This window comes from Dysidea avara, chromosome 10 (assembly GCF_963678975.1).
Source record: "Dysidea avara chromosome 10, odDysAvar1.4, whole genome shotgun sequence".
Classification (NCBI taxonomy): Eukaryota; Metazoa; Porifera; class Demospongiae; order Dictyoceratida; family Dysideidae; genus Dysidea; species Dysidea avara.
Window position 1 is genome coordinate 25,603,208 of NC_089281.1, and position 19,409 is coordinate 25,622,616.

At 36.8% G+C, this 19,409-nt stretch overlaps 6 protein-coding genes across 8 annotated transcripts; 3 read left to right on the plus strand and 3 right to left on the minus strand.

Annotated features, from left to right (window-relative positions):
• Window positions 1–276: 276 nt before the first annotated feature.
• Window positions 277–1,788, plus strand: LOC136236121 (uncharacterized). Of its 2 annotated transcripts, XM_066026220.1 has the most exons (3): window positions 277–493; window positions 701–1,321; window positions 1,373–1,788. In XM_066026220.1, exons 1-3 carry the CDS (start codon window positions 403–405, stop codon window positions 1,681–1,683), a joined length of 1,023 nt encoding a protein of 340 aa, XP_065882292.1. In that variant the 5' UTR covers window positions 277–402; the 3' UTR covers window positions 1,684–1,788. The 2 variants fall into 2 exon arrangements, with proteins under 2 accessions (XP_065882292.1, XP_065882291.1); XM_066026219.1 differs by having other exon boundaries at window positions 701–1,788.
• Window positions 1,684–4,418, minus strand: LOC136236122 (sentrin-specific protease 1-like). Of its 2 annotated transcripts, none has more exons than XM_066026223.1 (6): window positions 4,235–4,418; window positions 3,503–3,734; window positions 3,266–3,451; window positions 3,086–3,205; window positions 2,357–2,968; window positions 1,684–2,298 (listed from the first exon to the last, which is right to left on the minus strand). In XM_066026223.1, exons 2-5 carry the CDS (start codon window positions 3,732–3,734, stop codon window positions 2,784–2,786), a joined length of 723 nt encoding a protein of 240 aa, XP_065882295.1. In that variant the 5' UTR covers window positions 4,235–4,418; the 3' UTR covers window positions 1,684–2,298; window positions 2,357–2,783. The 2 variants fall into 2 exon arrangements, with proteins under 2 accessions (XP_065882295.1, XP_065882294.1); XM_066026222.1 differs by having other exon boundaries at window positions 1,702–2,298; window positions 4,235–4,382.
• Window positions 4,419–6,748: 2,330 nt separating this feature from the next.
• Window positions 6,749–7,645, plus strand: LOC136268814 (tyrosinase-like). The gene is made up of 3 exons (XM_066064280.1): window positions 6,749–6,891; window positions 7,145–7,398; window positions 7,518–7,645. Exons 2-3 carry the CDS (start codon window positions 7,150–7,152, stop codon window positions 7,617–7,619), a joined length of 351 nt encoding a protein of 116 aa, XP_065920352.1. The 5' UTR covers window positions 6,749–6,891; window positions 7,145–7,149; the 3' UTR covers window positions 7,620–7,645.
• LOC136268813 (tyrosinase-like) lies at window positions 7,630–9,322 on the plus strand. Its single transcript, XM_066064279.1, has 3 exons — window positions 7,630–7,818; window positions 8,010–8,644; window positions 8,702–9,322. Exons 1-3 carry the CDS (start codon window positions 7,746–7,748, stop codon window positions 9,017–9,019), a joined length of 1,026 nt encoding a protein of 341 aa, XP_065920351.1. The 5' UTR covers window positions 7,630–7,745; the 3' UTR covers window positions 9,020–9,322.
• A 4,943-nt stretch (window positions 9,323–14,265) lies between these two features.
• Window positions 14,266–16,107, minus strand: LOC136269035 (tyrosinase-like). The gene is made up of 3 exons (XM_066064497.1): window positions 15,791–16,107; window positions 14,965–15,599; window positions 14,266–14,906 (listed from the first exon to the last, which is right to left on the minus strand). Exons 1-2 carry the CDS (start codon window positions 15,861–15,863, stop codon window positions 14,977–14,979), a joined length of 696 nt encoding a protein of 231 aa, XP_065920569.1. The 5' UTR covers window positions 15,864–16,107; the 3' UTR covers window positions 14,266–14,906; window positions 14,965–14,976.
• On the minus strand, window positions 14,586–14,976 carry LOC136236868 (tyrosinase-like). The gene is made up of 2 exons (XM_066027100.1): window positions 14,965–14,976; window positions 14,586–14,906 (listed from the first exon to the last, which is right to left on the minus strand). The coding sequence occupies exons 1-2, from the start codon at window positions 14,974–14,976 to the stop codon at window positions 14,586–14,588; spliced, it is 333 nt and encodes a 110-aa protein (XP_065883172.1).
• Window positions 16,108–19,409: the final 3,302 nt, after the last annotated feature.

Below are 19,409 nucleotides of genomic sequence, written 5' to 3' on the forward strand. Positions count from 1 at the left end.
TGCCATTTTTGGGGACTTTTTCAATGAAAAGAAGCGGAGAAAGTTTTACCATTTTTAAAGGATAAAATTGCTTATAACTCCATCATCCATTGATGGATTTTTAAAAACTAAGTGTCTATGAGATCCTTAGGGAGCGCTGCACAAGCCTGTGCTAAATAGAAATTGTTTCCATCAATTTTAAAATTCTCCCGGAATCGCTACTAGTAGGGGATTTGACAACACCTCAAGGATGACTAAGCGCATATTTCATGCATGCGACTAGTCACCTGTAGCATAGATAATATATACCTTACCCGGGATTGGAAACGGAGGCAATCAACACCTATCAACAAGTTCACTCAGCGTTGTAGTATCGCGAGTTTAGTGTAACGTAATTCCGTAATTCAGTCCGTGTTTTATAAAATGGCGAATGCTGGAACTCGTAAAAGAACTCGTGCTAGAAAGAAGAGCTCGAAGCGGAAGAGCGGAGAATCCGATGGAAATGACGATGCTGGTTCGTTGTCATTATAGCTAACAATAAACAACCAGCGCTGGTAGCAGAATTTGGGCATTTTTACAGCTTAAACATTCAATCACTGATGTGCCTGGCCTGGCCTTGTTTGTGTGCAAGTTATGTTGATGTAGCCATTCATTAGCTATACCCATAGATAATATATACCTTACTATGCTATACCATACCTGTCTTTTTCTTTCAATGCAGGTCCCAAAGCAAAAGATACTTTTGTGGAAGCACTCAGAAGCGTATTGAATGATGATTCATTTAAAATAATGTCCTCAGAAGCAATTGAAGCAAGAAAAGCGGCACAGATTCTGTTAGACTGGTGTCTTGATGCTGCCAACAATAGCTGTTTTACAACATTTGTTTTGAAATTGTCAGAAGACCTGAAACAGGCAATGAGCTCTTGTAAGAAGAAATCATGCAATCGTGAGAAACTTTGGAGAAATTTTTTTCTGTTGCGCTCTTCAGAGAAATTTCGAGAGGACTGGGTAAATTTTTTGGACTCCGCTAATGTGGCTGCTACACCTATCCTGTATCAGCATTTAACTGATATTTTGTTCAGGGGATACATTGGTGATCATGTGACAGGGTGTACAGCTGAAACCAAGGTTGATCCAGCACCAGCTGTAACAAAACGCGAAGGCAATGCTCTTCGTTATGCTGCCGGCTATGTTTGTAGACATTTACGTAAGAAAATCGAACGCAGTAAACATGAGCTTAAGGAAGAGATGGTATTGTGCCTGATGGCTTTAACAAAGGACACACCCGAAGAACATAGTGAATGTGGCAGTTCTGAAGAATGGACATTAGCACTAGATAGAGGTGGGCTATGGTATGTTAAAGAAACAACATTTATATTGTTTATTGCAATAGAAGAAGAAGTGAGAGAATGCCTAAAAATGTTACTTGGTAGCAACCCAGCAGCTGGAAAAAAAGAGGAGATTGTTGAAAAAGTTATTTCCAGTGATGATGTTGAATTTTATTGGCTGATTTCCACTGCAGATTTCGAGATTGGTGAGAAGGAGGTACATAGTGCACTTCTTAAGGAAATAGTGCAGCTTTATGTGACTATCCGTGGATTTTCATATGCGAGCTTTTGGATGGAGAAATTTAAGCAGTCAGCAAAAAAGAGTACACAGCGGTCAAAAAGCTTACGTAGAGACTTGTATGATAGCAGCTTATAGTATATTATATTATTAACATTTGCAATGCTATGCATAACACAACTTTATTTTGTGATTACAACAACACAGTAAATGATACAAGCGAAATATTAATTAATTGATTAATAAAAATGGAATTTAAGGCAACAGCTTTTGCAGAAGTAATTCTAATACCATTTGTCGCCTAATGCTAGCCATATCACATTGACTAAAGTTGAAAGAAGTTTTGTTAGCCAGGCACTGAGCAATTCTGCATACAAACACACCACAGTCTGAATTATTTGTCTGTTGTGGAACACCTTGCGAAGTAGAGCAATTCCATTCCGTGGTAGAGGCACAGTTGGATGATTTCTCTAAAATATATGATTTTAATGCTTCCAAACATGCTGGATTTGGTTCATGCAGCGAGTCATAATAAACAATCTGTAGGTCAGCTGTGCTTATGCTTGCTAAACACCAGTGTGCTCCAAGGTGCACTGGAACCAACAACAACCTCTTGCTAAATAAATCAGTTTCCTTTGTCCACCGGCACACTGCCTGGGAACCAAAACGTACAAGCTTTGGATAGAAAAATGTGCTGTATACGTAGACATCTGTGTTGGCCTCAGCTACTAATTTCATGTAGCAGTTTATCACCTAGCAAAAGAAAATGGCAACACATAAAAAATAAGTACTACATCACAAATAGCCTTACTTGGTCATTTAACCATCCGGTATCTTTTAAAGTCCAGAAGTCATGACGTGTTAAAGTAATGGTACAACACCTTGATAATTCTTCCTCCGCAGGTCCTGGTCCTAGTGCCTCACTAATCATATCATCATCAGTAGAATGGGCCTTCTGCTCAAATGATATGTCCATTTCTGTCACATCATTTCTATCGTGACTGCCAGCAAGTGTATCCTTTTCATCCATTTCAACAATGTCTACTTCTGCAGAAGTTTGCTGATGCTTATGACTTTTCACCTGATCATTCGAGCAAGATTCATGGGAGGCTTCTGTCACATATGATGTTGCTTTTTCATTAAGTACTGGTGCTGGCACATCATTACTGTTAGGGTTATTGCTTGAACTGGCAGGCATGTCAACAGTAACAACTTTCTGTACAGGAATATCCAAATATTTATGCTGTCACGTCATTTCTATCGTGGCGACGTGACAGCATAGCTGATAGTGTTTTCTTGTATTTCTTACAACATATGCACAGCCTGGACTCTTCTGTACTGTTCATCAATATATCACACTCAACATGATAGATGGATAAGCTACCAGTCCTTGCGGTGTCCAGTGCTGCCACAGTGCTGGTTCCTACAAAAGTTATTCACATCAAAGTATGGTGAACACAACAAAGGTATGCACACATAAAACTTGTCATGCTCTATTGACTTTACATACAGTTAAATGTATGCAGAAAGGACAGCTTACTTGAATTATCTTTGAGTTCGCCATTCTGAATGTTTGGGAGCTTCAAGAATGCATCATCACAGTTGCCTTCGCAAACCTTGCTTGTATGTAGAATGTTGATAAAGTTTGATACATGTGAAACTACAGGAAACATAAAATTTCCATTGCATGTTTAATATCGTACAGCAATCCAACCAATACCTGAATTAAGAGATGTCGGAATGTCTTTCAAAAGAGCAGATGAGGGCTTCAGAGTTTCTCTTTTATAATTCACAATCCATGAGAAGTCTTCCTTAATGGCTAACGATCTTAAAACCTCAGTGCCAGACTCAAAATAACCCAGTTGGAATATTCTCAATTCTGCATTTTGGATTGTATCAATCCACCCTGTAAAAGGAATGATTTAGCTAAGCATCTGCACACACTGTGTCACTATACCTGAAGGAATGCCATTACACTGTTTCAGTCTACTGTGCAAAATATCCAAAGACCTGACTGGTGCATCAACAAATGAGCACAAAGGCAGAGACACTTGAAATGACAGTGGCAGAGACACCTTCAGCACTGACACATCTCTCAAAGGAATTGAAACTGGTAGCCTCTTAGGTTTAGGCTGCCAGTGTTTGTTACTATGAAGTCTAAGCTTTCTGTGACCTCTCCTATCATTCATCTGCAAAAAAATCCAGTGCAAACTATAGCTATATGCATAATAATAAAGCAACAGTTCTGAAAAGGAAATACTTGCATTCACTTGAAGATTCAAGGATTTCGCCTACATCAGTACAAGTCAGCAGCCTTAAAACTATCCTATTTTGTTTGTATACATATGAATTACAGGAAATACTTAAGAAAGAAAGTTAGTAGCCTTTAGAAAATGACCTGTAGGCCTCAAAACTTAATACCTCAAAATCGCTTGTTTCGCAGTTGCGCTGCAATTTGATGGCATAGACGGTAAAACTAAGGGTTTTAAGTTGCATGATTTTGTCCGCTAATGTCTCAGCTTTCAAACAGTGTAGTTTACATCGAAAAATATCGCTCCCACACTGCTCTACGAACCCCAAAAGTCGAGGGTACGACTAAAAAGCCATTTTTTTGCATAAACCGCGTCAAACGCTATTTGTTCAAAATTTTGACGATTGTATGCAAGTAATACAACAGTATTGTTCTTACCACCACGGTAAATCCTCTTCATGTTCACAACTAGTAGCTTATCTACCCGTTCTTTTCCTTTCTTCCGTCGGCGAGGTGAAACCTTACATATCAAAGCGAAAGTGTCAATTATTACAATGCTGACGGCTCGCGATTTTTGTATTGAAGTGTGTCCGGTTTCCAATCCCGGGTAAGGTATATATTATCTATGCCTGTAGCTAGTAAAATCATAGCAAGTGCGCCGATTTTATTGTTTAGAAATGCAATTACCGAAAATAGGTCAATGAATTGGACAACTGTCAATTGCCGCAGGGGTGGGGACAAGAAGCAATGTCAAATCCCCACCTGGGGTGTGGGGACGCCCGGGGGTGTGGGGACGCCCGGGGGTAGGGGGTGGGGCATGAAATTGACAAGTGCATAGTAGTTAAAGTAATTATTATGAACAGGTAGCTATGAACAATGCTTTATGAAACATGAAAATTTGGAAACGTTTTAAGACTCTTTGCAGATCCCATGCAGTTACAATAATACAGATTGTGTATTATACACTTCCTGCATGCTTGCTACAACAGTCACACTACTGCAGCAGTATAGAGCAGGATGTACGTGTATACCCATACATGACATGGCCCTGAATAAAAATGTCTTTGATATACTGAATTAAAACTAGTAATAATTGACATTCTGTATTACTACTAGGAGATGATGCATGCTTAGGATACATCCTTTCCTACCATAGAACAGGTGAAGCCAGATAGAAGTTTATTTGAAGGAGTAGAGAACAAAAGTCTACTGGTCTCCGTAATTTCTGACTAACAAGAGCTGATAAAACTGCATAGATAATTGTTTGCATAACCATATATTATTGCTTGCTGAAAAATCACCTACGTAAGTATAGCAATGTTTTGATTGCAGTACAGAGAACACATTGAAACATTTAAACTTCTTTTCTCAATGAAATTAGCCAGCAGGAGATTAGAACTTGCATCTGCCTGGTTTCATTTGCAGTCAAATTAACTATGCCAAAAGTTCTTTATTTAGACAGAATATTTTACAATAATCTGACATTTTTAATAATCAATAATGTGACATTTTTACACAATTTCCTTATTCCCATGAGCGTCTGATTAGAGAGGCTTCATTGTATCATACTGAATACGAGTCAGTCTTCATATTTGTTTAGGAAAGAATGGCAATTAGATGTGAAACTAAAATAATACTGCATATTTTCAAAAATATATCATTGAATACTGCCCAGTTTTCATCTTCAAAGATTTTAAGACTGGAAACTAAAAGCTACTGAATGATTGCAAGGATTATAGAATGTTTTAAAAGGAGCGTAAACTTAGGAGTATAAAGATTATAAGGAATAGAGCAATAAAAAAACTGAAAAACTTGTATTCTTATTAAAGACAAAAATATTTAATTTATGTGAAGATTTCTTAAAAGTTCCATAAATGCATAAGCAAAGTTAATATTGTGTAAAGGTTTCACTTATTTCATGGTAGAAAAGGATGTATACTAAACAATCTAACATGCATCATATCCTATTAGGAACACAGAAGATCAATTATTACTAGGTGTGTTGTACTAATTTAGTTGACATAACTGTTATTTTACAAGTACCACAAATACCTGAATAAAGTTAATGTGAGGAAATTAAGATATCATACCTTTAAAATTGCTTGCTATATGGTCTCTTAAATCTCTTAATTGATGCAATTATAATAGCTGTCAACAACTCTCTTATATTGAGAAGCAAGTGTGTAGTTAGCAGTGTGCCATACGTAGCTAGTTAGCTATATATACAAGTCACAACAATAATGACTACCGTTCACCAAATGTATTTACTATAAAGTATATAAAGAACCTTTAGTCACAGCTTCATAGTTAAGCTACACTGCCTCACGAACACTGTGACTGCTCCATTAGAGTATCTCGATCTTGTATGCAATTTTTCTTGAGAGAGATAATGGATTGGGAAGTGGGAAAGGGGGCGCATGCCCGTTTTACCTTTCCTCCCCCCTCCCAGGATCCGCCACTGAATAGCACAGCACATGCAGAAATAGCAAGGAGACTAATAAACAAATAAAGCACAAACAAACTAGATGATCCAATATACAATTAAATTCCAAAAAGATTCAACTGATTATTCACAAGTCAAGCTATGGATTGCCATGTATGTGCTTTTGGAAAAGCATTTACTTTTCATGTCCGATAATGGCAAGGGTATAAACGGTTTGCTGAGATTTTTTCAATTTAGTGGCCAAACCAGTGCATGGTAACTAAACTACACTATGATTCAGCTAAGACGAAATATTTAGCCACGCTGTTAAGTGTACATATAGGACCAGGTAGTACTTGTGCTGCAAAGCCTTAAAATCTTTAGAAAGTTTAAATTGAAGTTTAGATCACGTTGTCATACAACCCACGCACACGAATTACTCCGGATTTGCGACGGAAGTTTTCAAAAAAACAATTGGATGAAGTAGCTAGGTAGCAGGATATTCTGTAGCCCACGCATACAATGCAAACACTAAGTATATAAAGCGTGGAACATTAGACAAAATCATGAGTACAAACTGCAGCTTAACTGAAAACTTCTGGATTCATTAGCTATCGTGGGAATATCAATTGAGGCTTAATTATTTCTCTCGTCAACTGAAGCTATCTACTAGGTGAGTGCTACATATGTATATGGGTCAGTCTCATTAGGCATATATTATAGAGGCCATCTCTACTACTTATAGCCTCACAAATTATGTGATGATGTGAAAACCTAGCTATACAATGCATGTGAAATTACATCAATTATCAACCGCATAGCTACACTGTAAAGTTTTAATAAATAAATAACTAAACAACACTTAGTCTATCTCTTACATATTGAGTGTTACAGTAGCTATTTCAACTTATTTTTGTACACTGTAGTTAAAATGCAAAGTGGTCAAGTTTCTTTCATGGCCATTGCCTTGCTATGTCTGTTGGGGCAGGAGGCTTATGGTCAAATACCAAGAGCATGTAGTGATGTTACAAGTCTAGAAAACTTGGAGTGTTGTCCAACTACAAGTGATGGTGTGTGTGGACAGAATGCTGGTAGGGGACAGTGTACTGATTTGAACTTGCCTGGATATGACATAAACAGTGCTGATGTGCGTCGCAATTGGCCTCACTACTTCACCAAGGTTAGTACTGATACTTAAAAAGATCCTATGCATGACTCTACTATAATTGACTGTTATTATAATAATTGTACAATTGCTAGTTGTATTGACATGTGTATTATTGTGGTTTCTCTTCACAGGTCTGTAAGTGCAATGGAAATTATGCGGGATATGACTGTAGTCGGTGTAAGTTTGGTCACTATGGACCTGATTGCTCTGAGTCACAAGTTCTTCCCCGATGACCACTTGCTACCTACACTGATAGTGACTGGGCTGAATTCATTGATACTATTGTTCAGTCACGTTCATTTGACTCAGGGTACGTGGCTGTATTAGAAGAGGCAGTTCCAGGAGCCACAAATCTCCACATGAGTAACGTATCACTTTATAATTTGTTTGTGTGGCTTCACCACTTTGCTTCAAAAGATTCTGCTACACCAGGTAATGTAAATAAGTATGTAGTAAGCATCCATTGTATCTGCATGCAGTGATACTTGCGTATGTGTATTATGATGTAATTTGATGGCTCAAAACTTGAATTATGGTCACACACATTTCTGCACTTGTTAATTGACTTTTTAATCCTAATACATAAATGTACATACAACAATGTCATATATATTACATTTTAGATGTATCGATTCGTTTGGATTATGCTCATGCCGGACCTGCATTCACAACTTGGCACAAATACTTTCACTTGTTGTTTGAGTGGGAAATACAACACATGTTAAAGAGCATGGGACACTTGGACTATCACACTTTCAGGCTACCTTACTGGGACTGGCGAATTGAAATTCAAAGATCTACTGGAATACTGTCAGATGATCTCTTTACTGAAAAGAGGCTTGGGGCAACAAGGAATGTCAGTGGTTTTCCTCGTGTATTTGGAGATATTGTTGGTGATGGATGGAACACAATATGTTGGCAAAAATTCTTTCAGATTTGTGATCCAAATGTTAATACTGGTCCCCTTCAACGTTGCCCATTCACAGGAACTAACCCTTGCAGTAGCAACAATCCTGACTGGCCTACAAGTCGGCAAGTAAATCGTGCCATGACTTTTGGAAGATATGAAAGACCACCTTATAATTTTCTATCACGAAGAAACTATCGAAGTTTTGTTGATGCTGATGTTAACTTTAATATACGTCGATGCCGTAAAGACAGAATGTGTTTTTGTTCTCCCACTTTTGACCCTGAATGTTCCCTCACAAAGTCAAATGGCTCTCGATTGATTGCACTTAAACAACAAATGCATGGCACGGTAAGTACTGCATGATTTTTGTCATTGTGTATTAATAATTTCACTTTTCTTGTTTAGGTTCATACCATTACTGGGGCAGGTGATCTCGCCACAAATCTTCCTCTTGATAAGAGAGGACAAATGGATGATGTGGTATCATCACCAAATGATCCTCTTTTCATGTCTCACCATGTCATGGTAGATTGTATGTTTGATGAATGGCTGGAGCGACACCCTGATGCAGAGTATCCTAATGATATACCAGTGACTGTTCCCACCATAGGACATCAGCCTGATGACTTTATGGTTCCATTTTTCCCACTCAGTACCAACATTGACATGTTCACACGGTCTCGTAATTTTGGATACTATTGTGACCTACCAAACATCATATAATTATGTGACTAATAATAAAAGACATTTTTATCCAACTAAACACTATTGATAACAGGAATTTTATGGCAGCATTGATTGTAACTTATTATTACGTACTTACTATGAACAGTAGCAACATTGTGTTTTAGTACATAATTCCAGACTCACCAATGAAATTACTGTATAATAGATGTAATTCTAGAATTGATTGTATAGATACATGGTATAAATGTTACTATTAATTTTTGCATTCTGTTTTTAATTATTTTTGTGCTAAAAATTTACACTATTCCATGAACCACACTTCAAGAAACGAATACTTCCAGGAATCACATACAACATTTAAAACTGGTGTAAACAACTAAAACATGCGAATAGAGATCATTGAAAAACAAGAGTCAAACAAGTTACGTAGCATGTTAAACACTCACAGATCTCTATTTGGACTCAATGGATTTGGCAAGCAGGAAGTGTGTAACACACAATCTTAACTATATTATTGTAACTGCATCGGATCTGTAAAAGAGTCTTATAACGTTTCCAAATTTCCATGTTTCAACAATGATTATTCATAGCTACCTGAACATAATGATTACTTTAGCTTATCACTATAAATTTGCACTAAACAATAGTGGCATATTAGGGATATAATGTCAAGCAGGTGTATATCTTGTTTACAAGTCAAGTTCTGGGTTGCCATTAAGGCTTACAATATTAACAGTGCCGTTGTGTAGAATAGAACAACCATAAAAACTGAAAAAGCTGTGCTTCTCTTTTACTAATTGACAAAAATATCTTTAAACAATTCTTAGCAAGTACCATACATGTCTATGTTGAGTAATGGCTACACTTGTAGGAAAGGAAGTATCTTAAACAATTAAACATGCATCATATCTCAGTCATGTAGTCAGTCACTAGGTCAAGTCAATACGTCTAAGTCCTTGAAATTAGGTTAGGTAATCCTAAGGCTGCAGCACATGTTGCTGCCAGACCTTCAGTGCTGGTCACTGTAAAGTGTTAGTAATAATATCTTAATAGCAACACAGAAGATTAATTATTATAGGTTTATTGTACTAATTTAGTTGAAATAACTGCTATCAAGTTACAAACACTGAATTAGGTCATTGGATGCTGCTCAGTTTTCTTTTTCAACGGTTTAAAATATTAAAATCTAAAGTCCAATGATCACAAGGGTGCAGTCAATAAGAGGCTTTACAAGGAGTGTCTAAGCTTAGGAATCTAAAGATTACAAATAATTGAAAAATCATTAAAAAACTGAAAAATCTGTCCTTTTGTACGGAAATTTATCTAACTTCCCTAAAGAAGTGTTACAAGTGTCACAAATACATGAATATAGTTAATCTTGAGTAACGGCTTCATTTGTTTCATGGTGGGGTGTAGTTTGTGTCCATGCAGATTTCCTGTTTTGGCAATTTCAGTCACAAATGTTATAACTATAACATAATCTTCTCCTAGTTTCTATGGCCGAGGATATAATATTATGTACCTGTAAGTTTATTTTGACAAATGTCAGCTACTGTATGATAAAACTATAACAAAAAGGAAGCTGTACGAATGCTACTTGGTAGGATAATTAATCATGATCATTAGAGATTTACAGTGACCAGCACTGAATATCTTACAGCAATTTGTGCTGCAGCCTTTGGATTAGCTTATACCATCCATGATATACTGTAGCCCTGACTGTACAGTAAAATTATGCCTTTGATGCTGAATTAGTACAATATTCAGCTAGAAATATTTGATATTCTGCTATTAGGATATGATGCATGTTTGATTGTTTAGAACACATCCTTTTCTACCACAGAACAAGTGAAGTCCTTATTCAATATTGATTTTATCCAATCATTTATGTCACTAGCGAATTCTTTAAGGAAGTTAGATATAATTTCATCTGTTTTGATGATTGTTACATTTTTTAATCTTTAGACTCCTATATAGCTATGTAGACTCATTGTAAAGCCTCTTAGACTCTTTGTGATCTTTAGACTCTAATCATTTAAATCCTTGAAGATAAAAATCTAGTGTGCTAATTGCCTCAAGAGTTGTTCATATCCCACACAAACGAACATGTAGAAAGAAAGCCATCAGAATTAATGATATCACATTATCCTCACTCACTTATTGCAAAATCATGATGTCAGAACAATTATTTACACAATTAATTATGGTAGCCAGGATAGTAGAATAGTATATACGTTAATACAAGTATCCATTTCTTTAGCTTTAGGAAACCAGACCAGTGGCAATTAGATCTCATTTCTTTTTAATTTGACTATCATGGAAATACACCAAATCACTTGATGCAATTTTTCAGTAGCCATTTGTGGTTTCCAAAAAGCCCTCTTAGCTATATAGGAGGATGTGTATAGCTAGCAGTGAATCATATATACGAATCAATACCTACATAGCTCATCATAACATGCCATAATTATTATCTACATTACGTTATTCTATTGAATGTACAATGGTATACATAGCCCCGTAACAAGCTGGGAAGGCTCTCTCATGTGGACTCTTCACTGCAGAGGTAGCTACAGAAATGCTAGCGACTTTGCGCTTTGGCTAGCTACTTTACGCTTTGGCTAGCTACTCTAAACTAACAATGTTTTTTTTGCAATTTAAACACATCATACAACAACTATGCATAAATAATTAAGTGATATAAAGCACACAGGATGTGATATCACAAAGTGCCATGTATTGTCAACTACAACAATTAAACCATTACAGCATGATCTGTCCCATTCATCTTACTACACAAGTCTCTATCATAAATATTAGTGTGTGTCTGTGTGTGTATACATGTACGCATACGTGTGTGTGTATGTGTGTGTGTGTGTATACATGTACGCATGCGTGTGTGTGTATGTGTGTGTGTGTGTGTGTTTGTGTGTGTGCGTGTGTGTGTGTGTGTGTGTGCATGTGTGTGTGTGTCAAACACACGCACACACACACACACAAACTATGATCTATGATAGAGACTTGTGTAGTAAGATGAATGGGATAGATCATGCTGTAATGGTTTAATTGTTGTAGTTGACAATGCATGGCACTTTGTGGTACCACATCCTGTGTACTTTATATCACTTAAGTTTTTGTGCATAGTTGTTGTATGATGTGTTTAAATTTCAAAAAAATGTTGTTAGTTTAGAGTAGCTAGCCTAAGCGCAAAGTAGCTAGTATTTCTGTAGCTACCTCTGCCGTGAAGAGTTCACATGATAGAGCCTTCCCAGCTTGTTACGGGGCTCTGTATACCATTGTATATTCAATAGAATAACGTAATGTAGATATGATATGTTATGATGAGCTACGTAGGTATTGATTCGTATATAGGATTCACTGCTAGCTATACAGCTATGAGAGCCTTTTGGAAACCACAAATGGCTACTGAAAAAATCGCATCAAGTGATTTGGAGTATTTCCATGATAGGCAAATTAAAAGGAAATGAGATCTAATTGCAACTGGTCAAGTGTCCTAAAGCTAAAGAAATGGATACTAGTATTAACGTATAGACTATTCTACTATCCTGGCTACCATAATTAATTGTGTAAATAATTGTTCTGACATCATGACTTTGCAATAAGTGAGTGAAGATAATATGATATCATTAATTTTGGTGGCTTCCTTTCCACATGTTCATTTGTGTGGGATATGAACAATTCTTGAGGCAATTAGCACACTAGATTTTTATCTTCAAGGATTTAAATGATTAGAGTCTAAAGATCACAAAGAGTCTAAGAGGCTTTACAATGAGTCTACATAGCTATATAGGAGTCTAAAGATTAAAAATGTAACAATCATCAAAACGGATGAAATTATATCTAACTTCCTTAAAGAATTCGCTAGTGACATAAATGATTCGATAAAATCAAGGAATTCACTTGTTCTGTGGTAGAAAAGGATGTGTCCTAAACAATCAAACATGCATCATATCCTAATAGCAGAATATCAAATATTTCTAGCTGAATATTGTACTAATTCAGCACCAAAGGCATGATTTTACTGTACAGTCAGGGCTACAGTATATCATGAATGGTATAAGGTAATCCAAAGGCTGCAGCACAAATTGCTGTAAGATATTCAGTGTTGGTCACTGTAAATCTTTAATGATCATGATTAATTATCCTACCAAGTAGCATTCGTACAGCTTCCTTTTTGTTATAGTTTTATCATACAGTAGCTGACATTTGTCAAAATAAACTTACAGGTACATAATATTATATCCTCGGCCATAGAAACTAGGAGGAGATTATGTTATAGTTATAACATTTGTGACTGAAATTGCCAAAATAGGAAATCTGCATGGGCACAAAGTACACCCCACCATGAAACAAATGAAGCCATTACTCAAGATTAACTATATTCAAGTATTTGTGGCACTTGTAACAATTCTTTAGGGAAGTTAGATAAATTTTCGTACAAAAGGACAGGTTTTTCAGTTTTTTAATGATTTTTCTATTATTTGTAATCTTTAGATTCCTAAGCTTAGACACTCCTTGTAAAGCCTCTTACTGACTGCTTCCTTGTGATCATTAGACTTTAGACTTTAATCTTTTAAACAATTGAAAAAGAAAACTGAGCAGCATCCAATGACCTATTTCAGTGTTTGTAACTTTATAACAGTTATGTCAACTAAATTAGTACAAGAAACCTATAATAATTAATCTTCTGTGTTGCTATTAAGATATGATGCATGTTTAATTGTTTAAGATACTTCCTTTCCTTCAAGTGTAGCCATTACTCAACATAGAAATGTATGGTACTTGCTAAGAATTGTTTAAAGATTTTTTTTTTGTCAATTAGTAAAAGAGAAGCACAACTTTTTCAGTTTTTATTGTTGTTCTATTCTACACAACGGGACTGTTAACATTGTAAGCCTTAATGGCAACCCAGAACTTGACTTGTAAACAAGATATACACCTGCTTGACATTATATCCCTAATATGCCACTATTGTTTAGTGCAAATTTATAGTGATAAGCTAAAGTAAACATTATGAACAGGTAGCTATGAATAATCAATGTTGAAACATGGAAATTTGGAAAGGTTATAAGACTCTTTTACAGATCCGATGCAGTTACAATAATATAGTTAAGATTGTGTGTTGCACACTTCCTGCTTGCCATATCCATTGAGTCCAAATAGAGATCTGTGAGTGTTTAACATGCTGCGTAACTTGTTTGACTCTCTAGTTTTTCAATGATCTCTATTCGCATGTTTTAGTTGTTTACACCAGTTTTAAATGTTGTATGTGATTCCTGGAAGTATTCGTTTCTTGAAGTGTGGTTCATGGAATAGTGTAAATTTTTAGCACAAAAATAATTAAAAACAGAATGCAAAAATTAATAGTAACATTTATACCATGTATCTATACAATCAATTCTAGAATTACATCTATTATACAGTAATTTCATTGGTGAGTCTGGAATTATGTACTAAAACACAATGTTGCTACTGTTCATAGTAAGTACGTAATAATAAGTTACAATCAATGCTGCCATAAAACTCCTGTTATCAACAGTGTTTAGTTGGATAAAAATGTCTTTTATTATTAGTCACATAGTTATATGATGTTTGGTAGGTCACAATAGTATCCAAAATTACGAGACAGTGTGAATATGTCAACGTTGGTACTGAGTGGGAAAAATGGAACCATAAAGTCATCATGCTGATGTCCTGCTATGGTGGGAACAGTCACTGGTATATCATTAGGATACTCTGCATCAGGGTGTCGCTCCAGCCATTCATCAAACATACAATCTACCATGACATGGTGAGACATGAAAAGAGGATCATTTGGTGATGATACCACATCATCCATTTGTCCTCTCTTATCAAGAGGAAGATTTGTGGCGAGATCACCTGCCCCAGTAATGGTATGAACCTAAACAAGAAAAGTGAAATTATTAATACACAATGATAAAAAATCATGCAGTACTTACCGTGCCATGCATCTATTGTTTCAGTGCAATCAATCGAGAGCCATTTGACTTTGTGAGGGAACATTCAGGGTCAAAAGTGGGAGAACAAAAACACATTCTGTCTTTACGGCATCTACGTATATTAAAGTTAACATCAGCATCAACAAAACTTCGATAGTTTCTTCGTGATAGAAAATTATAAGGTGGTCTTTCATATGTTCTAAAAGTCATGGCAAGATTTACTTGCCGACTTGTAGGCCAGTCAGGATTGTTGCTACTGCAAGGGTTAGTTCCTGTGAATGGGCAACGTTGAAGGAGACCAGTGTTAACATTTGGATCACAAATCTGAAAGAATTTTTGCCAACATATTGTGTTCCATCCATCACCAACTATATCTCCAAATACACGAGGAAAACCACTGACATTCCTTGTTGCCCCAAGCCTCTTTTCAGTAAAGAGATCATCTGACAGTATTCCAGTAGATCTTTGAATTTCAATTCGCCAGTCCCAGTAAGGTAGCCTGAAAGTGTGATAGTCCAAGTGTCCCATGCTCTTTAACATGTGTTGTATTTCCCACTCAAACAACAAGTGAAAGTATTTGTGCCAAGTTGTGAATGCAGGTCCGGCATGAGCATAATCCAAACGAATTGATACATCTAAAATGTAATATATATGACATTGTTGTATGTACATTTATGTATTAGGATTAAAAAGTCAATTAACAAGTGCAGAAATGTATGTGACCATAATTCAAGTTTTGAGCCATCAAATTACATCATAATACACATACGCAAGTATCACTGCATGCAGATACAATGGATGCCTACTACATACTTATTTACATTACCTGGTGTAGCAGAATCTTTTGAAGCAAAGTGGTGAAGCCACACAAACAAATTATAAAGTGATACATTGCTCATGCGGAGATTTGTGGTTCCTGGAACTGCCTCTTCTAATACAGCCACGTACCCTGAGTCAAATGAACATGACTGAACAATAGTTTTAATGAATTCAGCTAAGTCACTATCAGTGTAGGTAGCAAGTGGTCGTCGGGGAAGAACTTGTGACTCAGAGCAATCAGGTCCATAGTGACCAAACTTACACCGACTACAGTCATATCCCGCATAATTTCCATTGCACTTACAGACCTGTGAAGAGAAACCACAATAATATACATGTCAGTATAACTAGCAATTGTACAATCAAGACACACGGTAGTGTGTCGTGCGGCCCAAGAAGCCGGCGCGTAACACCCGTGAGTATATTGACAGGAAGAAAGAAAACGCAATTTTCGCACCTCCGTAGCTCCGTGCTTCCTTGATGAAACAAGACGATTTTTGCTGTGGATATGCCCCCCAACTGCAGCACTCCACATTCCAAATTTGAGCGAAATCGCTTCGCGCGTTTCCGAGATATGCGACTTCAAAAATTGGCTCAGTTTCTTCGTTTTTTTTTTCTTCTTCTTCTTATTTTTCTTTTTCTTGTCGCACACTTACAAAAACTGCTATAAAACTCGCACGCCATATCCGATTGCCTTGACATTTGGCACACAGAAGGGGGATATAAAGGCGCATCTCGGTACCAACTTTGGCTGGAATACGATAAACAGGCAAAGAGTTATGAACGATTATTCACGAAAATTAACACCAATATGTTGTCACGCCTACAGGGTAAACCGCGTATGGGAAGAAGCTGAAAATCGGTGGGTGAATAGGTTAACTATTGAACCTCAAACCTTTTGTGGTTTGAAAGAAATCGAGCTAAAAACCAGGAAGATACAACGAAAAAACCAACAGTGTGTAACAATTACGCAATCGAGATTAGCTAATAAAAAACGACTGCTTGCCACGCCTACCAGGTAAACCGCTTGGGGTAATGCTTTGAAAATCGCTGTACAGATGAAGTTATCATCTTAGAAAGGCTCTTCAATGGTGTAGAAGAATCAGACTTAAAACCACGGAGTTATAACACGAAATCCAACTTAGTGTAGCAAGTGCGAGATCGAGATACTCTAATAGAGCAGTCATCCTAATAGAGCAGTCATCCTAATAGAGCAGTCACCCGAAGAGAATTCAAGAGATCAGCTAGAAACAAGTAATCTGTATAGAGATCAGCTACAAACAAGCCACCCTGTAGAGAGATCAGCCACAAACAATTCACCCTGTAGAGAGATCAGCTAGAAGAAGTTACCTTGTAGGGAATTCATGCAACTATAGAAAGAGATAATTCAGCTAGAAGAAATCACCTTGTAGAGTTCAGCTACAAAGAAACCACAATGTAGAGAGTTCAGATACAAAGAAACCACCATGTAGAGAATTCGTTTACAAACAAGTCACCCTATAGAAAGATCAGCTAGAAGAAGTTACCTCGTAGAGAGTTCAGTTACAAAGAAACCACCATGTAGAGAATTCATTTACAAACTAGTGACCCTGTAGAGACATCAGCTAGAAGAAGTTACCTTGTAAAGAGTTCAGCTACATAGAAACCATTCTGTAAAGAGCTCAGCTGCAAACAAATCACCTGTACAGAATTCAGCTACAAACAAATCACCCTGTAGAGAGATCAGCTAGAAGAAGTTACCTTGTTGATAGTTCAGCTACAAAGAAACCATCATGTAGAGAGTTCAGCTACAAACAAATCTCCCTGTAGAGAGATGAGCTAGAAGAAGTTACCTTGTAGAGAGTTCAGCTTCAAACAAATCACCCTGTAGAAAGATCAGCTACAAACAAATCTCCATGTAGAGAGATTAGCTAGAAGTTACCTTGTAGAGAGTTCAGCTACAAAGAAACCATCATGTAGAGAATTCAGCTACAAACAAATCTCCCTGTAGAGAGATCAGCTAGAAGAAGTTACCTTGTAGAGAGTTCAGTTTCAAACAAATCACCCTGTAGAAAGATCAGCTAGAAGAGGTCACCTTGTAGAGAGTTCAGTTACAAAAAAAACCACCATGTAGAGACCTCAGCTACAAACTAGTGACCTTGTAGAGACTTCAGCTAGAAGAAGTTACCTTGTAGATAGTTCAGCTACAAAGAAACCATTCTTTAAAGAGCTCAGCTGCAAACAAATCACCTGTAAAGAATTCAGCTACAAATAAATCACCCTGTAGAAAGATGAGCTAGAAAAAGTTACCTTGTAGAGAGTTCAGTTACAAAGAAACCACCATGTAGAGAATTCAGCTACAAACTAGTGACCCTGTAAAGACATCAGCTAGAAGAAGTTACCTTGAGAGAGTTCAGCTACAAAGAAACCATTATTTAAAGAGCTCAGCTGCAAACAAATCACCTATATAGAATTCAGCTACAAACAAATCACTATGTAGAGAGATCAGCTAGAAGAAGTTAACTTGTAGAGTTCAGCTACAAACAAATCACCCTGTATAGAGATCAGCTAGAAGAAATCACCTTGTAGAGAGTTCAGCTACAAAGAAACCACCATGTAGAGAGTTCAGCTGCAAAGAAATCACCCTGTATAAAATTCTGCCACGAACAAATTGCCCTGTAGAAAGATCAGTTAGAAGAAGTTACCTTGTAGAGAGTTCAGCTACAAAGAAACCATTCTGTAAAGAGCTCAGCTGCAAACAAATCACCTGTACAGAATTCAGCTACAAACAAATCACCCTGTAGAGAGATCAACTAGAAGAAATTACTTTGTAGAGAGTTCAGCTACAAAGAAACCACCATGTAGAAAGTTCAGCTGCAAACAAATCACCCTGTAGAAAATACAGCCACAAACAAATTGCCCTGTGGAAAGATCAGTTAGATGAAGTTACTTTTTAGAGAGTTCAGCTACAAAGAAACCACCCTGTAGAGAGATCAGCTAGAAGAAGTTACCTTGTAGATCGTTCAGCTACAAACAAATCACCCTGTAGAGAGATCAGCTAGAAGAAATTACCTTGTAGAGAGTGAAGCTACAAACAAATCACCCTATTGAAAAATCAGCTAGAAGAAGTTACCTTGTAGAGAGTTCAGCTACAAAGAAACCACCATGTAGAGAGTTCAGCTGCAAAGAAATCACCCTGTAGAAAATTCTGCCACAAACAAATTGCCCTGTAGAAAGATCAGTTAGAAAAAGTTACCTTTTAGAGAGTTCAGCTACAAAGAAACCATTCTGTAAAGAGCTCAGCTGCAAACAAATCACCTGTACAGAATTCAGCTACAAACAAATCACCCTGTAGAGAGATCAGCTAGAAGAAATTACCTTGTAGAGAGTGAAGCTACAAACAAATCACCCTATTGAAAAATCAGCTTGTAGAAGTCACCTTGTAGAAAGTTCAGTTACAAAGAAACCATTCTGTAAAGAGCTCAGCTGCAAACAAATCACCCTGTAGAGAGATCAGCTAGAAGAAGTTAACTTGTAGAGAGTTCAGCTACAAAGAAACCATCATTTAGAAAGTTCAGCTTCAAACAAATCACCTGTAGAGAGTTCAGCTACAAACAAATCTCCCTGTAGAGAGATCAGCTAGAAGA

Excerpts from the sequence above, each read along its gene's own strand:
- LOC136269035 (XM_066064497.1), bottom strand. The coding sequence starts at position 15,863 with ATGAGCAATGTATCACTTTATAATTTGTTTGTGTGGCTTCACCACTTT. Across the intron at positions 15,600-15,790 it reads AAAAGATTCTGCTACACCAG|ATGTATCAATTCGTTTGGAT; the intron begins GTAATGTAAATA and ends ATTACATTTTAG.
- LOC136268813 (XM_066064279.1), top strand. The coding sequence starts at position 7,746 with ATGAGTAACGTATCACTTTATAATTTGTTTGTGTGGCTTCACCACTTT. Across the intron at positions 7,819-8,009 it reads AAAAGATTCTGCTACACCAG|ATGTATCGATTCGTTTGGAT; the intron begins GTAATGTAAATA and ends ATTACATTTTAG. Across the intron at positions 8,645-8,701 it reads AACAACAAATGCATGGCACG|GTTCATACCATTACTGGGGC; the intron begins GTAAGTACTGCA and ends TTTCTTGTTTAG.
- LOC136268814 (XM_066064280.1), top strand. The coding sequence starts at position 7,150 with ATGCAAAGTGGTCAAGTTTCTTTCATGGCCATTGCCTTGCTATGTCTG. Across the intron at positions 7,399-7,517 it reads GGCCTCACTACTTCACCAAG|GTCTGTAAGTGCAATGGAAA; the intron begins GTTAGTACTGAT and ends TTCTCTTCACAG.
- LOC136236122 (XM_066026222.1), bottom strand. The coding sequence starts at position 2,743 with ATGCCTGCCAGTTCAAGCAATAACCCTAACAGTAATGATGTGCCAGCA. Across the intron at positions 2,299-2,356 it reads CCGGATGGTTAAATGACCAA|GTGATAAACTGCTACATGAA; the intron begins GTAAGGCTATTT and ends TTCTTTTGCTAG.
- LOC136236121 (XM_066026219.1), top strand. The coding sequence starts at position 403 with ATGGCGAATGCTGGAACTCGTAAAAGAACTCGTGCTAGAAAGAAGAGC. Across the intron at positions 494-700 it reads CGATGGAAATGACGATGCTG|GTCCCAAAGCAAAAGATACT; the intron begins GTTCGTTGTCAT and ends CTTTCAATGCAG.